Source organism: Schistocerca piceifrons, chromosome 5, assembly GCF_021461385.2.
Source record: "Schistocerca piceifrons isolate TAMUIC-IGC-003096 chromosome 5, iqSchPice1.1, whole genome shotgun sequence".
Classification (NCBI taxonomy): domain Eukaryota; kingdom Metazoa; phylum Arthropoda; class Insecta; order Orthoptera; family Acrididae; genus Schistocerca; species Schistocerca piceifrons.
In genome coordinates, this window is record NC_060142.1 from 256,620,776 (window position 1) to 256,641,753 (window position 20,978).

The window sequence follows — 20,978 nt, forward strand, 5'->3', positions numbered from 1 at the left end:
GTATATGCAAAGTTTTATCTAGTGGCTCGTCCACAATTTATAATTCTCAAATTATGTTTTTATAGGCGTAATATCAATAAGGTGTCTTAATTATAAAGTGTGACTACCAACCATGATTCCATCCCGCTTCCTCTTTGATGGTATTTGAGATATACTGTGCAAATGTGGTATGACTACGGAATCACGTATCACTATTCTCCCTGTCGATTTTTTATTACTAATAGAGATGAAAGTGTAACAATACCTGGAACTCACTACGTGGTAGCCAATCTTCCAAAGGTTTCATGGCTGTCGTCGTTGAAGGTAAACTCTTCTAATTTGGAGGGCAGCGTACTGATCAAAGTTTTTTCTTATACAAGAAATAATACGTGAAAAATTGAAACGAAATACATTTTGTCGTAAGGGATGAAGACTCACTTTCAGAATTTCACAAAGCAGTGTCTTATATTTTTTATCAAGTGAAGACCAGATATAGCTAGTACAAATATCTTAACATTTTGTTACACTGTTCAAATGCTACAACTTCTCATGAAGATAAGAAAAGTATTTGTGTCTGGCTCTCTGAATCACCAAGATGGGTGGTGTAGAATGAGGGTATTTGTCACATCTATAAGCCTCAGTCTTTTATAATGCTTATTCGCGCAGCTCCTTCTCCCTGTTCTCGTACTTCTTGCTGTAGGTGCCATCGGGGTCGTACTTGGCCTTGAGCTGCGCCCAGATGTCGGGCTTGTGGTTGATGAGGTGCTTCAGCACCTTCCTGGTGCCCTCCTTCTGCTTCTCGTTGCACTTGGCGCATTCGCTGCTTAACGCGTCGGGGATGATTCCTGCAAGGAACGAAACAGTCCCTTTAGCTTCATTACATTACAAGTTTACTGAAAAAGGAACTGTTTCAGTTGTCTGTTTAATCGACGACAGTGAGCAGAATTTTATGGAACACGCATTCACAACTTGCTGAAATCTGTAAACGAATGTTATTTGTCATATCTTCCACAATTTCTCTTTTGGTTGTTTGTAAAATTAAGAACAGAATGAATTATATTTCTCACTGTAGAGTATACGTTTTGTTGATTGTAGATGACCTCAATAGAAGCCTTTTACCGAATATCATTTTTTTAAACCTTTTTCTGATGTCTTCCTTGTTTCGTCCATTCCGTGTAATCTTACCTCCTAAGCAGAAGTCCCTCACTTCCTCCATTACAGAGCCATTCACAAGGTTAAACTCGTCGTTATTCCCCATCTGTTATCCTTTGCTTTGTTTGTCCTTACGCCATAGGTCTTTTTTTATTTATTTGTTTTTTATCGGTGTCTGCGAGCCTTCACGTTGACATCTGCTACCCATGTGCTTTTACGCCTTTCTCGAAATTTTGTTTCACTTGCTTGTTTCGTCAGCTTGCAGGTATAACAACGTAAAAGGATGCAGCGATCAGTTTGGAAACAAAGGGAGGGAGCCCTTAACAATCCGGAATAGCCGTAAAGTGATGTTCGTGCTGCATAATTGGCAGCATACAGACCGCAGGCGCCTAATTTCCACCACCACTCTGACATGCACTTTTAACTTATCACAGACAGTCATACAGGCACTACTTTGGAACGGTAATACATTCTCTCTTAAGCGATTGTCACGATTGTAAAGATTTACTAGAAGCGAAAATCATATTATTTATCGGGAAAAGGAACTAGAAGCTTTTTATTAGCAGTCTTATATATTCTGCCTACGACATCAATATTAACTGGTAGAGAGGATATAGACTACACTGAGAATTTCTTCAAAACGTTTTTTTTTTTTAACGTAGAATACTCTTCCTCCTGTACCACAGCCAATATCTAACCCGGAATTGCCCTCAATGCATTTAATAAAATCTCGATAAATTCTAAATTGAAAATGAATTTAGTGTTTGACCATGTGTGCTCATTATTTCACATAAAACAGGATGAGCCGTACGACTGAGGCACAGACCCACATTTATTTCATTTGGACCCTTTTCTTGTTTTCATGTTCAAACGCACTGACCTTCTTTAAAATAAGTAATTTTCTTTCACTCTACATCCGTTGTAAGGAATCTGCTATATGGGATTTTCCCTTACCCTTTAAAGTATTAATAATAGCTAAACCCAGTTACAGAATATATCCCAAAATTGTCTTACAAAATTATAAATTCGGAATACTTTTGAAATTTCCTTCGATATAACTGAAAAGAACTGGAAGTGATTCATACGACTTTCTCTTGCGGCATTGGGACAGAACATGAAATATATTTCTCCTAAGCAATACACACCCATTTAACGCGCTCCCATGGAGAAATTTGGCCACTGCATCACTGACAATAATAAAACTAATACCTGTGATTGTCCACGAAAGTTGTTTGGTTTGTTTCGCATCCAATACTTAAAGACTGATCTGACTTCCTTAGCTATTTTGAATGCATTAAAAATCGATAGCGGAACCTAAAGTAGACGAATGTAGCCATTTAAACGGATGGAGAATAATAAACAAATTCACTAGGAAACCAAGAAAACTGTAATTTATCAAAGGCAGTACCTAACGTTAGGTCAGTTCCAATGAGTCACATTCTTATTGAAGACCAGAGTAACGTAGTGACATAGGAGAAAGCTGAGTACTCACGAACAGAATTTATAATTCAGGGGGAAAGAGGCAAAGGTTCGTCTCAAATTGTTAACAGAGAAATATTCCAAGAAACAGTGTTAGATCCTTAGTGAAACGTACAAAAATGTCTAAGAGCTCACTTTTCTTGTATTAAATATTAAATCTTTTATTTTTTATTCTCCCCCTTAACTTGCTTACTTAATCTGATCCTCACGCACTTCACATTGTACAGGAATGTCAAATGGGTGGCTTATGAACTTGACTTCTACCTTCTTTTTTCATATATGATGATGAGAAGCAGTAGTGATGAATTTCGTGATAAACTGACATCAAAATTGGGGAACAACAAGTAGAGTAGGTGGAGGAATTCCGCTACCTTGTAAGTAAAAGATCATATGGCACAAGAGTAAAGGAGGTCTTAAAAAGCAAACAAACAGAGGCAGTAAGGTCATTATTGTCCAAAAGACTACCATTATCAAACGTGGACCACAATTTGAGGAAGAACAATAGCATTGTATGGTAGTGAGGCAAGGGCTGTGAAAAAACTGGAAAAGAAGACAATCGAAGCATTCGAGATGTGGTCATAAAGATGGATGCTGAAAATTAGATGGACTGATACGGAATGAGAAGAGGAACAAGTGGAATACACTGACCCAAAAAAGACTAGGATAATAGAAAATTTGTTAAGACATCAAGGAATACCTTCTATGGTACTTTATGAAACTGAAGATGATAACAACTGGAAGAAAGAAGGAAGATTAGCGTTTAACGTTCCGTCAACAGCACCGTCATTAAAGGCGGAGCACAAGATCGGATTACAGAGGTATGGGGAGGAAATCGGTCGAGCCTTGTACAAAGGAAACATCCCAGCATTTGCCTGGAGCGATTTCGGGGAATTATGGGACACCTAAATCTGGATGTCTGGACGCGGATTTGAACACTGTCGTCTTCCTGAATGCGATACCAGTGCCCTAACCACTGCGCCACATCGCTCGGTGGTAAGAACTGTGGGAGGAAGGGGGGGGGGGGGTTGAGAGGAGGACAGGGACTGGAATGTCCCTAACATATAAGTGCGGACATAGAATAAAAACGTTAGTACGCGACTGAAATTCATCGCGGGGTGCTTCAAACCAGTCAGAGGTAAAAAACTTCGTCTGCTTAAATTATGGGCCCACAGCGGCTTATGAAAGTGATAGGAGAGAGAAGGGAGAGGGAGCACCCTTATCTTTTGGCGACCCTCCTTCTTCGCGTTGAAGGACATAATACGACATGGCGTTAGCTAACAATGTGGCTATTTTATGTGAATTGCAGATTTAGTTCAACTGGTGATACTTGATACAATATCAGCCGTGTCATGAGTTTACAGCTGCTTGTTCATTCCTTACCGCTAAAGGTTCGAAGAAAGTCAAAGAAGAAAATTAACATGAGTACGCGTGAGAAGATCTGCCAATTGCAATCAAAGCGCCTCACAGCTGTGACTTTGTTAGCGACACACAAATTATGTGAACAGCAAGACAGACAGCAAAGTTATATTTGAAGGTCTCGGAAGCAGGCTTCAGTTGAATTGTGTTTATAGTTCATGATCGAGATATTCAACTATTTGATGGAAAATACATTGGAAAGTATCCAGTCAATTCCGTCACACTACCAACATAAACGATCTAAACAAAGATATCCGCACACCCCTACGTAATGCGGCATTGACCGCTAGGTGTCACGAGAAGCGAACCCGCCAGTATGAAAGGAGGCGGTGAATACTGTCTAGTCAGTAGAGAAGCAGTAAAAGCAGAATGGATCGGTCAAGAAAACTCAGTAACCTCGAACGTGAATTAGTCATTGGATGTCACCTAACAATACCATCGGGTTTATTTGAATCCTTCTGAAGCTGGCCTAGTCGGCTGTTGGTGAAGTGATTGTGAAGTGGGAAAGCGAAAGAACAATAGCAACCAGACCAACCACAACTCAACCAAGACAGCCAGACCTCATGTACTGACGGACGGGGGCTGTCGAACACTGACGAGGGCAGTTAGAATCGCATGAAATCAGCGAAAGGAATCATTCGTGAGTCCCGAAGTTCTACAGCAGTCCAGTTAGCACGATTACTGTGCGTAGGGAGGTAAAAAGAAAGCTGTATAATGGTCGAGTAAGTGCTCACAAGCCACACATTTCTGTTGCTAATGCTAAGCAATGTTTGAGACACTGGACAGTGGATGACTGGAAACGATGAATCACAAAATACGCAGTGGCAATCCGACGGGAGGGATTGTGTTTGGCGAATTATGCTTCCTACACCACCAATAACAATTATTACATTAACAACAGAAGAATAAGCACTTAGAGACTTTAAATCAGCGTAACAAAAACAAATGGTTCAAATGGTTCAAATTGCTCTGAGCACTATGCGACTTAACTTCTGAGGTCATCAGTCGCCTAGAACTTAGAACTAATTAAACCTAACTAACCTAAGGACATCACACACATCCATGCCCGAGGCAGGATTCGAACCTGCGACCGTAGCGGTCGCTCGGTTCCAGACTGTAGCGCCTAGAACCGCACGGCCACTCCGACCGGCCAAAAACAAATGAATCAAGGATTAACTCAACCTTATAAACCTAAAATTAATAGAAAATAATTAAATCTCAAACACAAATAACCTGGAGAACGTTATCTGGCATCGAGTGTAGCCCCAACAGTTAAGCGTGGAGGAGATCGTATTACACCATGGATGTATTCTTCGCGATTTGGTTGTGGTCCCCTTGTTGTGTTTAAGAATAAACACGGAAGAACATGAACACACTGCATACAGTAGAGGAACAGTTCGGAGAGTATGATTGTTATCAGAATGACAATGCACCTCGTCTTGTAGCAGCATCTGCGAGGCAATAGTTTGCTGACAACGACATACCTGACATGGACTGGGCTGCTCAGAATCTCGAACTGGACCCAGTGTAACATCTCTGTAATGAATTAACACGAAGACTTCGCTCCATACCCTGGCCTTTTTTCGGTTCTTGAGGAAGAATGGGCTGTCACTCCTCCGCAGACATTCAGCCGCCTCATTGAAAGTGTCCACAACGGGGTGTAAGCAGTCACAAAGCCAAGGTTTCGTCTCATCCCATACTAATGTCGGCCACTAGGCGTCCTGATATTTTTCATCAGACAGTGAACAGGTTTGTTGTGTATTTATGAGGATACATAAATTACCACATAGGAATTCATAATAAACGAACAAAAAATGTGTCGTTTAAATTCTCATGGGGAAGTCTGCAGGTATCTACGACTAAATGTGTTAATGCTGTCAAGCGTTTTTATTCCAACTCACCTGAAGCTGACTACGAAGTCTCACTGTTAACGGTCTTTGAAGCCATGTAGCATTCTGATGTGGAAGTAAACTTCCTACACTACACACCCTTGCAATTCACAAGCGAAACTTCGGGAAATAATAAGATGTTGGTGTGAAGGTACCGAAGCACAATATACGGCCTGTCGTCGTTAAACGGATGTCCTTAATTTCCATTTTTGCATATTTAAATTTGCTTCATCCTTTATCCTAGTGTCGTAAATGATATTCAGCGGGATACATCAGCGACGCTGGGCACACAACATTGCCACAAGCGGAGTAAAAACTATACTGTGCACACTCTATTTTCTTAAAAGAAAATAGGCAAGTTTCCCTGAAGCAAATTGTTCGATAATGACGATGGCTCGAGAAAATTGGTTCTGTATGACATATAAGCATAGCCAACGCCAAATTCACTTCTAGACAATGCTCACAAGAGTATCCGTGCTTGTGTTAAGGTCCTATTACGGTTCAATTTTGGCATAAATTTTCTGTAGTCTGCGTCAAGCACGTCACTGGTCACATTTACACTCATCACACGGAACATTATGATCACTGAATTACTATGGATACAAAGTTGTCTAGGTGATGGCAGTGTCACCTAGCGAGGAATGGCTGCTAGTCAGATACATGCTCGGTGCACGTAGAATCAGTGAGTCTGTTGTGTGTGTCGAGAGTGAGGAAGGCGCACCATCTATCCGAGTCTGCCGGCCGAAGTGGCCGAGCGGTTAAAGGCGCTACAGTCTGGAACCGCACGACCACTACGGTCGCAGGTTCGAATCCTGTCTCGGGCATGGACGTGTGTGATGTCCTTAGGTTAGTTAGGTTTAAGTAGTTCTAAGTTCTAGGGGACTTATGACCACAGCCGTTGAGTCCCATAGTGCTCAGAGCCATTTGAACCATCTATCCGAGTCTGACCAAGAGCAGATCGTGATGGCCCAAAGCCTTGAAGCGAGCAATTCGAAAACTATACGACTTGTTGGGTGTTCGAGCAGTGCTGTCGTGAGTGTCTTCAACACTTGGCGAAACCAAGATGAAACCGCGTTCAGACATCATGGGGTTGGGTGGCCACCCCTCATTACAGATGTCGGACGTCGTAGGCTGAGATGACTGATCAGAGAGATCAGGCGGCGAACTGTGAAGTAGCTAACATCAGAATTTAACACTGGACACAGAACAAGAGTGTGTGAACACACAGTACACCGAGCATTCCTAACGGGGGTCTCCTCAGCCGACGAATCATCCATGTGCCAATGTTAACACTACGACATTGGCATCTACGGCTGAAATGGGTAAATGACCATTGCCGCTGGACGTTGACGCAGTAGCAGAGCCTCGTATGGCCTACTGAACCCCGATACCTTCTTCTTTATGCCGATGAGAGGGCGCGAATTCATCGTCTTCTAGGGGAACAGGTCCTTGGAACCTGTACTGTGGGACGGAGACAAACTGACCGCGGTTCCATTATGCTATTGGAAACATTCGCGTGGGCATCCATGGGTCCAATGAAACTCGTGCAAGGCACCATGATGGCCAAGGACTATCGTACACTGGTTGCAGACCACGTACACCCCTTCATGACGATCATGTTTCCCGACGGCAGCGGCATTTTTCAACAAGATACTGCGCAATGTTTCAAGGCATCTGTGATGGAGTGGTTCGAGGAACACAGTGGCCAGTTCCAATTGATGTTCTAGCCACAACTCTCCAGATCTGAGCTCGATCGATCTGGAATGTGATTGAACGTGGCTTCAGAGCTCGTTGCCACCCTCTCCGGAATTTACGGGAATTAGATGACTTGTGTGTGCAGATGTAGTGCCAACCTCCTCTAGCGACGTAGCTTAAAAAAAGGATGTTGCGAAGAGGGGGGGGGGGGGCTGTAAAATGCTGAATTTCGAGTGATGGACCTGCTTTATGGGCAGAGCATATCGTCATCATCATAGTGTATCATCTTACCGATGCAGAAAGTGGCAAAAGGTTCGTAATCTATACAGTAATGTTCATGATAGACAGGGGGCCCCAGCAGTAATGGTCGATATTCTGGGATGTGATCAGGTACCATTATTCAAATCAAAGAATCATCTTCCATGCTGTGACACAAATCTCTTCTAGTGCAAACTCTATGCTATACACATTATCAAAAGATGTGGTATGCACCAAAACGAGAAAAAGTTGTCTCGTAAACATGGGTTCTAAAAGGCGTAACTTAAGAACTGCGAGCACTTACTCAGTAGCAGAGGTAGTGAAGATGAATAAGAGCTTATAGCTCTTAGCGTATGCAATTTTTTTTAGACATTCTTGTTTTGAACCATTCTACCACCTCCCAAAACATGGAAAGCAAGTGTGTTTCACAGTATCGATTACGAAAAAGTGCTCGTAGCCCTTAAGATATGCATTTTAGAGCCCGTGGTTTGATTCGAATGATCGTTCATGTCATATCCCTGAATACTGACCCCTCCTCCTGGGCCACCCCGTGCAAACAACCGGGAAAACAAATGCAGCATCTTCAAGGACAAGGTAATTTTATTGATGAGTGATGTGACAGGTAGTTCACAACTGAACGAGTTTGTGATAAATTCAGCCAACCATGAGCTGTGTAAGGGAAAGTGAAAATTTCTGCCGGACTAGGCCTCGAACCCCGATGTCCCGCTTTATGCGTGAGGTCGCGTTGACCGCTTTGGCTGTCAGTGTACGACCCAGGGTCAGACCCAAACCTCCACACCTCGTCGTTCCTGCGCCATAACCTGTACTCGTGGACACATTTTGTATTTCCCTTGCAGTGGAGCACACTTTAATTGAAAGTCGTTGCATGGCCTCGGAGGTTAAATACGATATTGCAGCGTCCAGGTCGCATGCATGCATGCTCGTCCGAGGAAACACTGAGTGTTTCAAATGGTTCAAATGGCTCTGAGCACTATGGGACTCAACTGCTGAGGTCATTAGTCCCCTAGAACTTAGAACTAGTTAAACCTAACTAACCTAATGACATCACAAACATCCATGCCCGTGGCAGGATTCGAACCAGCGACCGTAGCGGTCTTGCGGTTCCAGACTGCAGCGCCTTTAGCCGCACGGCCACTTCGGCCGGCACACTGAGTGTTTCTTCTTAACTACACAGGCACTGCAATTTGGTATTTATCTGCCGATACCGGGCAGTGATTTTCAGTTAATATGTCCTCCCTTGTACGGAAATTTCAAAATGTGTGTACGAGTACAGGTCGTGACGCAGCAACGACGACAAATGGAGGTCTGGGTCTGGCCGTGGGTAAAGCGGGAAATCCGAGTACGAGTCCCGGTCCAGCCATCATTCCCTTATACACCTGATGGTTGTTCGTATTCGCAACTGCGAATACATTTCGTGCATTTCACAACGGCTGTAGTCGCATCGGCTCCTGTTCCTAGGATATGCATGCATACCCGAAGCAACATTGTATCATTCTTCTTAACAAGGCCAGAGGCACACGTGATCTGCGCATGCAGACGGTTCCCGACGACTCATGCTTAAGCAGCAGGTGTGATATGTGAACAGATTCCCTCCCTATATGATGTTGGGTGACCACGGCTGCTCGCATACTGCGTTGACCTCGACGTGCACCTGTACTAAACGAACGTCTACGACCTGGTCTACAGGTCATCATTTTCTTTGGGCCTTTGTCCCACTTCTACGAGGGGTCGGCCCAGTTACTATGGATTTGGAGATGTTAGTGTCAGAGGGAAGCCGGATGCCCTTCCTGTCGCCAACCCATACCACTCGGAACAGAATTAGTGCATCCCAGCTGTCTGCATCTAGTGTAAGCCATGAAATAGTGCGAACGTTTTCAAATGTCTGCGAGTCGTGTACCTGAGGCGGGACGTGGGGACCAGCCCGGTATTCACCTAGAGGGATGTGGAAAACCGCCTAAAAACCCCATCCAGGCTGGGCGGCACACCGACTCTTATCAGCAATACGCCAGGCGGATTCGATCCGGGGCCGGCGCACCTACCCGAGTCCAGGAAGCTGAGTATTAGCGCTCTTGGGTAACCTGGAAGATCTTCCTGGTCTACAGGTGTGATAATGTTTCGTGCGCCACCGCTGAAAAGAACGACGCATCACCAATATACTGTGCGCAGTACCTACAGCAATTCGTCGGCACGTCCATCCAGCTTCCTGCAAGCTCAGCGCAATTTCTGTCTGCAGAGTCAAAATAGAAGATGCACAGACACGCCTTCTAAGAGCCTTCTGATTGCCGATGATCGTGACAAATGAATTAGTAACACTACAATCCTTCGGCATACACATGCACGTGCCATTGATCAGAGACCTTAAAAACGTTGCAATTTTTTCCTGTAGTGTATGAATGGCATTGTAGATAACATCGTAACTCCGTGACGCTGTTCGCTGATGACGCTGTTATACAGAGAGAAAAGGTGATGCTAGGCTCTGATATTGAAATCCAAGAATACCAGAGAAACGATGCTCGGTGCTGGGATTGACCTTCAATACAAACAGATGTAACGTAGAGTTCATAACTACACGGAGAAACCCATCATTACACGATCACAAGATTGCCGAACAAGTACTGACAGCAATCACATCTGTGTGATCGAGCGTCCACATAAAACGAATAGCATGTAAGGCAGATTGCAGACCGAGATTCATTGGAAGGACCCTCAGAAAGTGAAGTCGATTAACGAATGAGGAAGTTTATGATTCACTCATTAGATCAATAACTGAAGCCTGAGAGCATTATATTCAGCACTTGAATATTGCTTGTCAGCCTTGTACCCTTATCAGAAAGGACTGATAGATGAAATGGGGAAGATCGAACGAAAAAGAGCGCATTTTCTCATAGGTACATTTACCAAGCCCGAAAGTGTGACAGAGATGCTCAGCCAACTACAGCAGCAGACGTTACAAGAGAGGCGTTCTACGGATGGCGTGATTTACCGTTTCTCGAAGGTCCCACCGATATATTGCTCTCTCGTGCATATATCTAGTGAAAATACTACGGAGGAAAAATTAGAGAGATCCGACTAAGACGAATGACTACAAACAACTGTAGTTCTCGAGCGCTATTCACGATTTGGACAAGGGAGAAGGCGACAGTGGTAGCCTGCGAGACATACCATAAGGTGCCTCGCGGAGTATAGATATAGAGGTGTAGGTGGACGTAGGTGCGCGCAGCGTAGGTACAACCAATCACCTATCTGAGTGTCAATGTGTTCACGTAGCTACACTTACTCTTGAGCTCCTTGCCATCAGCAGTGCAGTTGGCGTCTCCATCCTCGAGCAAGCACTGCGCGTAGCTATTGAAGAGACGGTCGTTCCCGAGGATGTGGTCCAGGTTGACGTTGTCGTACTTGGTGGTGTACTTCTCTTCCGCGGCGGTGACGGCGACCACGGCCAGCGCCGCGACGACCACTAGAGCGGCCTTCATGTCTGCGGTCAGAGTGCGCTACGCCCCGCTCAGGCCTAAGTCGCTCCTATATACATCCGTCCCCACTATGCCAGGCCTGTTTTCTTCCATCCAGGGACGCCTTTACACGTCACTCACTGCAACTGCGTGACTTTCCAGTCTTTTCCCCTATAACCACATTTCTATCACCGGAATTCTCATTGCGAAATCCAGTGTACACGAGAACTCGTAATCGCTACGGCCTTTCCTCCAAGCAAGATCAACTATCAAGTCAACCTTAGCGTATATTCGCAATCGACTACTGATCGCTTTAAATCTCCGTTACCTTCAAGGAACCGTTAATAAATTGACAGAGTCTCTCACTTCAAATGGTTTTACCCTGAACGGCGTCCATAAATCGGAGGTTGAAACAGCTAATACGCTTCGATACCACATAAAAAAGATAAACAGAAATCATGCATATTGTAGTGGAACCTATTAAAGGCTTTACTTTACCGAAGTATGCGATAACCTCCAAATTCAACCAGTTTAACGAGTATTTATGATTGTAGAAAAGTTATTGTGTATGTTAACAATGATTGCATAACATGTCTCCATAAACAGTCAACCCATTAAATTATACTGAATAACTGACCACACAAAAGTTAATATCACCTAAGTTCATCTTAAATAATTAATATGAAGTACGAAAAATAGTGGCCAACTTACGTATTGGGGACCTCCTTAAATAAAAATCACCCAGTGAAACATATTTGTTCACTAGGACCGTTTTCACTCAGTATTCACGTAAACACTTCAATTTTGGACGAAAACATATGTAATTCTTAATAATTCATGTTATTTACTTATTTATGCAAATTAGAGAAGTCAATTGACGAACTTCTAAAAAACGGCCTTTTTGTAACAAAGAATTATTCTGTCAAGTCAACAAATCTGTCTGTCATTTTAATAACCTGTTAAATTATGTCACTTGATATAAATTAATAACTTTTCTTCACAAATTACGGTAACAGATGTACATGTGACTTATAAACTATATCTCTTTTTAGTAGTTCTTTGACAAGATTATAAATACAAGCAGCAAGAAGGGTTGGGAGCGCAGTCGGAATGTCACTTTGGTAAAGTGTGTATGTGTGTTGTCGTTCGAGGTGGATAAACAATGCAAAGAACATGTAAAAGAAGTACTATTTTGTGTTGTGTCATTGTCTTTGGTGGACAGGAATTAAGATGGCCACCAGAGTAATAAATATTTGAAGTTTAAATATTTGTTGGTTTCGCTCGTTATTTATCATCAAAAGCACATCAAAAACATGGGACCTCATCATTTTACCCCTAGACAACCAGATTTAGAGCCAGCATCAGCATCGAGACACAGCAGCGATCCAGCAAGCAGCAGCGATTACCACAATGCATTTTAATGGCGCCAACCTAACATCAAGTGCTAACAAGCTCCGTAAATGGGAGTGAAATAGTGCGATTATAGCAACATCTACGACTAGGCGACCAATATCCATCAATAATAATAACAGTTGCACTTAGCTCCCGTAGGACAGATAGCTACCACACGCTTTTTGTGCCTGTATTTGGCCAACAAGGCCAAGACAAATGATGTCAACAGACTTCGCTTTTATATCCCGGATTAAATTACAAATCTCTCCTTAGGTTTTCATGAAGTGAAGCCATTTCTCTGTGGTTGCTGATATACATTCAGATGACAAAAGTCATGGAAAGGCGATATGAACCTATACAGGTGGCTGTAGTGCACTGGCGCAGCTGTCATTTCTACTCAGGTCATTTGTGCTGAAATGTTTCCGAGGTCATTATGGCCGCACGACGGTAAGTAACAGACTTTGAACGCGAAACGCTAGTTGGAGCTAGACGCATGAAATATTTCATTTCAAAAATCGTTAGGGAATTCAATACTTTCGTTAGGGAATTCAATATTCCGAGATAAACCGAGTCAAGAGTGTACAGAGAATACCAAATTTCGGGCATTACCTCTCACCACGGACAACACAGTGGCCGGCGGCCTTCACTTAAACATCGGGAGCAGCGGCGTTTGCGTAGAGTTGTCAGTCCTAACAGACAACGAACACTGCATGAAACAAGCGCAGAAATCAATGTGGGACGTATGACGAACGAATCATTAGGACAGTGCGGTTAAATGTGTAGTTAATGGGCTATGGCAGCAGATAACAAACGAGATTGCCTTTGTCAAAAGCACGACATTTCCCGGAGCGAATCTTCTGGGCCACCCATCGAACATTTATGGGACATAGTTGAGAGATCAGTTCGTGCACAAATTCTTGCGCTGGCAACACTTTTGCAATTATTGACGGCACCATTGGTGGCCTAGTGGTAGCGTCTTTCTTTATCTATCAAAACAGTCTCCGTCCCTGGTTCGAACACCGCTATCGCTCAAATTTTAAACAAAAATCGTTGGCAATGGCGACCAAAGAAGTCACCCTCAATCTGCCAACGGCCTTGTCAAAGATGGCGGAGGAGCGGACGGAGATTCAATGCACTCTGCCTGTAAAGGTGGAAGAATCAGCAACTGTCAAGGGCATGAGGATGCAGAAGGCAATGGAAATCACTGCATCAAAGACACATAACGTGTATACACAGAGCATATAGCCCATAATTGAAAAAATAACGTATTTACCTCTCCACTGGCAAAAGATTCCGGACTAGTTTCCCATTCGAATCCCTGGGTCGGGACACCCAAGGTGGGAGGCGGGGTGACCATGAGAAAAATATTGAATAACCAACGAAAGGATAACGTTCTACGATACGGGACGACGTAGATTGACAGAAGTTTGAACTTGATAGGAAACGAGAAAGTCTGAAAAACGACATGCAAAATCTCAATCTAGATATAGTGAGGGTCAGTGAAGTGAAATGGAAGACAAGGATTTCTGGTCAAACGAGTATAGGGTAATATCAACAGCTGCAGAAAATGGTATAATGGGAGTAGGATTAATTATGAATAGGAAGGTAGTTCAGAGAGTAAGTTACCGTGAGCAGTTAAGTAACAGGGTTCTTCTTATCAGAGTCGACTACAAACCAACACCGACAGCGACAGTTCACGTACACATGCAGACGTTGTAAGCTGAAAACAAAGAAATAGAGAAAATATATGAAGATATTGAATGGGTAGTTCACTACGTAAAGCGAAATGAAAATATAATACTTATTGGGAATTGGAATGTGGTTGTAGGAGAAGCAGTCGAAAAGAGGATAAGGGAGAATATCGGCTTGGAACAAAGAATGAGAGAGGAGAAAGGCTAATTGAGTTCCGCAATAAATTTCAGCTAGTAATGGCGAATATCCTGTTCAAGAATCACAAGAGGAGGAGGTATACTTCGAAAAGGCTGGGAGATACAGGAAAATTTCAGTTACAATATGAGGTCTATTCCAAAGGTAAGGTTCGATCGGTTGCGAAATGAAAACTACAGCGAAATTCAAAAGTGTTTTATTTGCAATGGTTAACCACACCTTCCAGGAACGTCTCTGCATAGCCGCCGCTCCGTTTGAGACATTTGTCTTAGCGTTGTACCAACTTTCCAATACTCTCGTCATAGAAGGCAGCCGCCTCCAGTTTTCGTGGATTCTCTACACTAATCTGCAGTTCGTTGTCTGTTCCAAACCGCTGACTTCATAGAAAGCGGTTCATGTCAACGCAGATGAAAATCAGAGGGAGCAAAATCCGGGCTGTATGGAGTGTGATCAAACACTTCTCATCGAAAACGCTGCAGGGGCGTCGTCATTGCCCCTGCAGAGTGCGTCCCAGAACTGGCATGAAGAAGGAAATGCTTGAGGGTTATGTTGTGTTGGCTGTGTCCAATCATGCGAAATCTCTCACGGGTACTCATACTTGGCGGGGGACGCTGTTTTCTAGGCATCTTTACGTGCTCACTGTGCGCTCAGAACTGAAAAGCAGACATGACGCGATCAACGGGCATACTAGAGACGTGTCAAACACACCTATGCAAAGCTTTATCGGATTTTCACTGTGGTTTCCATTTCGCGACCGATCGGACCTTACTTTCGGAAAACGTCTCGTACATCACACTCGGGCAGAGATTCCGAAATCACATTCTGAAAATTAAGACGCACCAAGGAACCGATACAGACTCTGATCACAATTTAGTAGTGATGAAAGTAGACTGAAGTTTAAGAGACTAGTCGGGAAGAATCATTCCACAAAGAAGTGGAACACGGAAGTGCTAAGTAATGAAGAGATGCGTTTGAAGAGCTCTGAGGCTATAGATCCTGCGATAAGGAATAGCTCAGTAGGCACTTCGGTTTAAGAGGAATGGTCATCTCTAGAAAGGGCTGCCACAGAAGCTGGAAAGAAATTTGTACAAAGAAGGTAACTGCGAAAAAACCATGGGTAATAGAAAAATACTATAGTAGATCGATGAACGAAAGAAGTATAAAAATGTTCAGGGAAATTCAGATATAGAGAAAGACAATCGCTTAGGAATGAAATAAACTGGAAATACAGGGAAGCTAAGGTGAAACGGCTACATGAAAAACGTGGAGGTGTCGAAAAAGAAACGATTGTCAGAAGGACTGACAAAGAATGTAGAAAAGTGAAAACAACTTTCAGGCCGGCCGGTGTGGTCGTGTGGTTCTAGGAGCTTCAGTCTGGAACTGCGTGACCACTACGGTCGCAGGTTCGAATCCTGCCTCGGGCATGGATGTGTGTGATGTCCTTAGGTTAGTTAGGTTTAAGTAGTTCTAAGTTCTAGGACCCGTGGTCTAGGGGTAGCGTCTTTGATTCATAATCAAAACGTCTTCGGTCCCGGGTTCGATCCCCGCCACTGCCTAAATTTTGATAAATAATCAGCATTGGCGGCCGAAGACTTCCGGCATAAGAAGTCAGCCTCATTCTGCCAACGGCCTTGTCAAAGAGGGCGGAGGAGCGGATAGAGGTTCAAGGCACTCTCTTGTCCTAGGGGTGGGAAATTGCCCCTAAAGGCGGAAGAATCAGCAATGATCAACGACATGAAGATGCAGAAGGCAATGGAAACCACTGCATTAAAGACACGTAACGTGTATCCACAGGACATGTGGCCTGTAATTGAAGAAGTGTCATGATGAGCTCTCCATTGGCAAAAGATTCCGGGATAGTCCCCCATTCGGATCTCCGGGAGGGGACTGCCAAGGGGGAGGTTACCATGAGAAAAAGATTGAATAATCTACGAAAGGATAACGTTCTACGAGTCGGGGAGTGGAATGTCAGAAACTTGAACGTGGTAGGGAAACTAGAAAATCTGAAAAGGGAAATGCAAAGGCTCAATCTAGATATAGTAGGGGTCAGTGAAGTGAAGTGGAAGAAAGACAAGGATTTCTGGTAAGATGAGTATCGGGTAATATTAACAGCAGCAGAAAATGGTATAACAGGTGTAGGATTCGTTATGAATAGGAAGGTAGGGCAGAGGGTGTGTTACTGTGAACAGTTCAGTGATCGGGTTGTTCTAATCAGAATCGACAGCAGACCAACACCGACAACGATAGTTCAGGTATACATGCCGACGTCGCAAGCTGAAGATGAACAGATAGAAAAAGTGTATGAGGATATTGAAAGGGTAATGCAGTATGTAAAGGGGGACGAAAATCTAATAGTCATGGGCGACTGGAATGCAGTTGTAGGGGAAGCAGTAGAAGAAAAGGTTACAGGAGAATATGGGCTTGGGACAAGAAATGAAAGAGGAGAAAGACTAATTGAGATCTGTAACAAGTTTCAGCTAGTAATAGCGAATACCCTGTTCAAGAATCACAAGAGGAGGAGGTATACTTGGAAAAGACCGGGAGATACCGGAAGATTTCAATTAGATTACATCATGGTCAGACAGAGATTCCGAAATCAGATACTGGATTGTAAGGCGTACCCAGGAGCAGATATAGACTCAGATCACAATATAGTAGTGATGAAGAGTAGGCTGAAGTTCAAGACATTAGTCAGGAAGAATCAATACGCAAAGAAGTGGGATACGGAAGTACTACGGAATGACGAGATACGTTTGAAGTTCTCTAACGCTATAGATACAGCAATAAGGAATAACGCAGTAGGCAGTACAGTTGAAGAGGAATGGACATCTCTAAAAAGGGCCATCACAAAAGTTGGGAAGGAAAACATAGGTACAAAGAAGGTAGCTGCGAAGAAACCATGGGTAACAGAAGAAATACTTCAGTCGATTGATGAAATGAGGAAGCAAAAACATGTTCCGGGAAAATCAGAAATACAGAAATACAAGTCGCTGAGGAATGAAATAAATAGGAAGTGCAGGGAAGCTAAGACGAAATGGCTGCAGGAAAAATGTGAAGACATCGAAAAAGATATGATTGTCGGAAGGACAGACTCAGCATACAGGAAAGTCAAAACAACCTTTGGTGACATTAAAAGCAACGTTGGTAACATTAAGAGTGCAACGGGAATTCCACTGTTAAATGCAGAGGAGAGAGCAGATAGGTGGAAAGAATACATTGAAAGCCTCTATGAGGGTGAAGATTAGTCTGATGTGATAGAAGAAGAAACAGGAGTCGATTTAGAAGAGATAGGGTATCCAGTATTAGAATCGGAATTTAAAAGAGCTTTGGAGGACTTACGGTCAAATAAGGCAGAAGGGATAGCTAACATTCCATCAGAATTTCTAAAATCATTGTGGGAAGTGGCAACAAAACGACTATTCACGTTGGTGTGTAGATTATATGAGTCTGGCGATATACCATCTGACTTTCGGAAAAGCCTCATCCACACAATTCCGAAGACGGCAAGAGCTGGCAAGTGCGATAATTATCGCACAATCAGCTTAACGTCTCATGCATCGAAGCTGCTTACAAGAATAATATACAGAAGAATGGAAAAGAAAATTGAGAATGCGCTAGGTGACGATCACTTTGGCTTTAGGAAAAGTAAAGGGACGAGAGAGGCAATTCTGACGTTACGGCTAATAATGGAAGCAAGGCTAAAGAAAAATCAAGACACTTTCATAGGATTTGTCGACCTGGAAAAAGCGTTCGACAATATAAAATGGTGCAAGCTGTTCGAGATTCTGAAAAAAGTAGGGGTAAGCTATAGGGAGAGACGGGTCATATACAATATGTACAACAACCAAGAGGGAATAATAAGAGTGGACGATCAAGAACGAAGTGCTCGCATTAAGAAGGGTGTAAGACAAGGCTGTAGCCTTTCGCCCCTACTCTTCAATCTGTACATCGAGGAAGCAATGATGGAAATAAAAGAAAGGTTCAGGAGTGGAATTAAAATACAAGGTGAAAGGATATCAATGGTACGATTCGCTGATGACATTGCTATCCTGTGTGAAAGTGAAGAAGAATTAAATGATCTGCTGAACGGAATGAACAGTCTAATGAGTACACAGTATGGTTTGAGAGTAAATCGGAGAAAGACGAAGGTAATGAGAAGTAGTAGAAATGAGAACAGCGAGAAACTTAACATCAGGATTGATGGTCACGAAGTCAATGAAGTTAAGGAATTCTGCTACCTAGGCAGTAAAATAACCAATGACGGACGGAGCAAGGAGGACATCAGAAGCAGACTCGCTATGGCAAAAAAGGCATTTCTGGCCAAGAGAAGTCTACTAATATCAAATACCGGCCTTAATTTGAGGAATAAATTTCTGAGGATGTACGTCTGGAGTACAGCATTGTATGGTAGTGAAACATGGACTGTGGGAAAACCGGAACAGAAGAGTATCGAAGCATTTGAGATGTGGTGCTATAGACGAATGTTGAAAATTAGGTGGACTGATAAGGTAAGGAATGAGGAGGTTCTACGCAGAATCGGAGAGGAAAGGAATATGCGGAAAACACTGATAAGGAGAAGGGACAGGATGATAGGACATCTGCTAACACATGAGGGAATGACTTCTATGGTACTAGAGGGAGCTGCAGAGGGCAAAAACTCTAGAGAACTCTAGAGGAAGACAGAGATTGGAATACGTCAAGCAAATAATTGAGGACGTAGGTTGCAAGTGCTACTCTGAGATGAAGAGGTTAGCACAGGAAAGGAATTCGTGGCGAGCCGCATCAAACCAGTCAGTAGACTGATGACCAAAAAAAAAAAAAAAAAAAAGTTCTAGGGCACTGATCACTGATGTTAAGTCCCATAGTGCTCAGAGCCATTTTAACCATTTGAACCAACTTTCAGTGAAGTTAACAGCAGGTGTGGTAACATTAAGAGTGCAACGGGAATTCTGCTGTTAAATGAAGAGGATTGAGGGGATGGGTGGAGAAAGTACAATAAAGGTCGGTAAAAGGAGTAAGATTTGTCTGATGACGTGATAGAAGAAGAAACAGGACTCGATATAGAAGAGCCAGGGGTTCCCCTATTAGAATCAGAATTTAAAATAGCTTTGGAAGATTTATGATGTAATGAGGCAGAAGGGATCGATAACACTCCATCGGAATTTCTAAAATCATTAGGGAAATGGTAACAAAATGACTGTTCACATTGACGTATAAAATGTATGAGACTGGCGATATACCGTGCGACTTCCGGAAAAACATCATCCATACAACTTTCAAGGTTCCAAGAGACGAAAGGTGCGTGAATTATTGCACAGTCAGATTCACAGCTCATGCTTCCAAGTCGCTAGCAAGAATAATATACAGACGAACGTAAAAGGAAATTGAGGATGTGTCAGATGACGATCGGTTTGGCTTCAGGAAAGGTAAAGAAAGGCACTGAGAGGCAGTTCTGGCGTTGTGGTTGATAACGGAAGTAAGACTAAAGAAAAATCAAGACAAGTTCGTAGGGTGTGTCGTCTTCGAAAAAGCATTCGACATTGTAAAACGGTGAAACGTGTTCGAAATTCTGGAAACAATAACTATAGGAAAAGGCGGGTAATATACAATATGCACAAGAGTCAAAGGGAAAAATAAGAGTGGAAGAACAAGAACTAAATTCTCGGATTATGTGGGTGTAGGACAGGGTGTAGTCTTTCGGCCGACTTTTTAATCTATACGTCAAAGACGCAATGGCATAAATAACAGGAAAGTTCAAGAGTGGAATTAAAATTCAATGTAAAAGATATCGATGATAAAATTCGCTGATGATATTGCTATCCTTGGTGAAAGTAAATAAAAATTACAGGATCTGCTGAATAGAATAAATAATCTGTCAAGTGCAGAATATGGATTGAGAGTAATTCGAAGAAAAACGGAAGTAATGAGATGTGGCAGGAATAAGAACAGCGAGAAACTCAACATCAGGATTAACGATCACGAAGTAGATGAAGTTCAGGAGCTCTGCTACGTAGGCAGCAAAATAACCCACGACGGATGGAGCAAAGAGGACATAAAAGCAGACTGGAACTGGCAAGAAGAGCTTTCCTGGCAAGAAAAATCTATTAGTATCAAACATATACTTTTACTTTGAGGGACAAATTTCTGAGAATGTACATTTGGAGCACAGCATTGTGCGGTAGTGAAACATAGTCTGTGGGAAAAGCGGAACGGAGTAGAATTGAAGCACTGTGTGACACGTGACACACAGTTAGTTCAAAGAGCACCTGGTTCACATTACCGTACACCCTGGTCACCAGACTGCCCGGGTTTAAACCCATTTGAGAAACTGTGGGACCACCTCGATCGGACTGTTCGCGGC

General features: G+C 43.0%; 1 protein-coding gene across 1 annotated transcript; it reads right to left on the minus strand.

Moving 5' to 3' along the window:
- Window positions 1-440: 440 nt before the first annotated feature.
- Window positions 441-11,362, minus strand: LOC124798614 (ejaculatory bulb-specific protein 3-like). Its single transcript, XM_047262091.1, has 2 exons — window positions 11,167-11,362; window positions 441-824 (listed from the first exon to the last, which is right to left on the minus strand). Exons 1-2 carry the CDS (start codon window positions 11,360-11,362, stop codon window positions 634-636), a joined length of 387 nt encoding a protein of 128 aa, XP_047118047.1. The 3' UTR covers window positions 441-633.
- Window positions 11,363-20,978: the final 9,616 nt, after the last annotated feature.

Excerpts from the sequence above, each read along its gene's own strand:
- LOC124798614 (XM_047262091.1), bottom strand. The coding sequence starts at position 11,362 with ATGAAGGCCGCTCTAGTGGTCGTCGCGGCGCTGGCCGTGGTCGCCGTC. Across the intron at positions 825-11,166 it reads TGATGGCAAGGAGCTCAAGA|GAATCATCCCCGACGCGTTA; the intron begins GTAAGTGTAGCT and ends CGTTCCTTGCAG.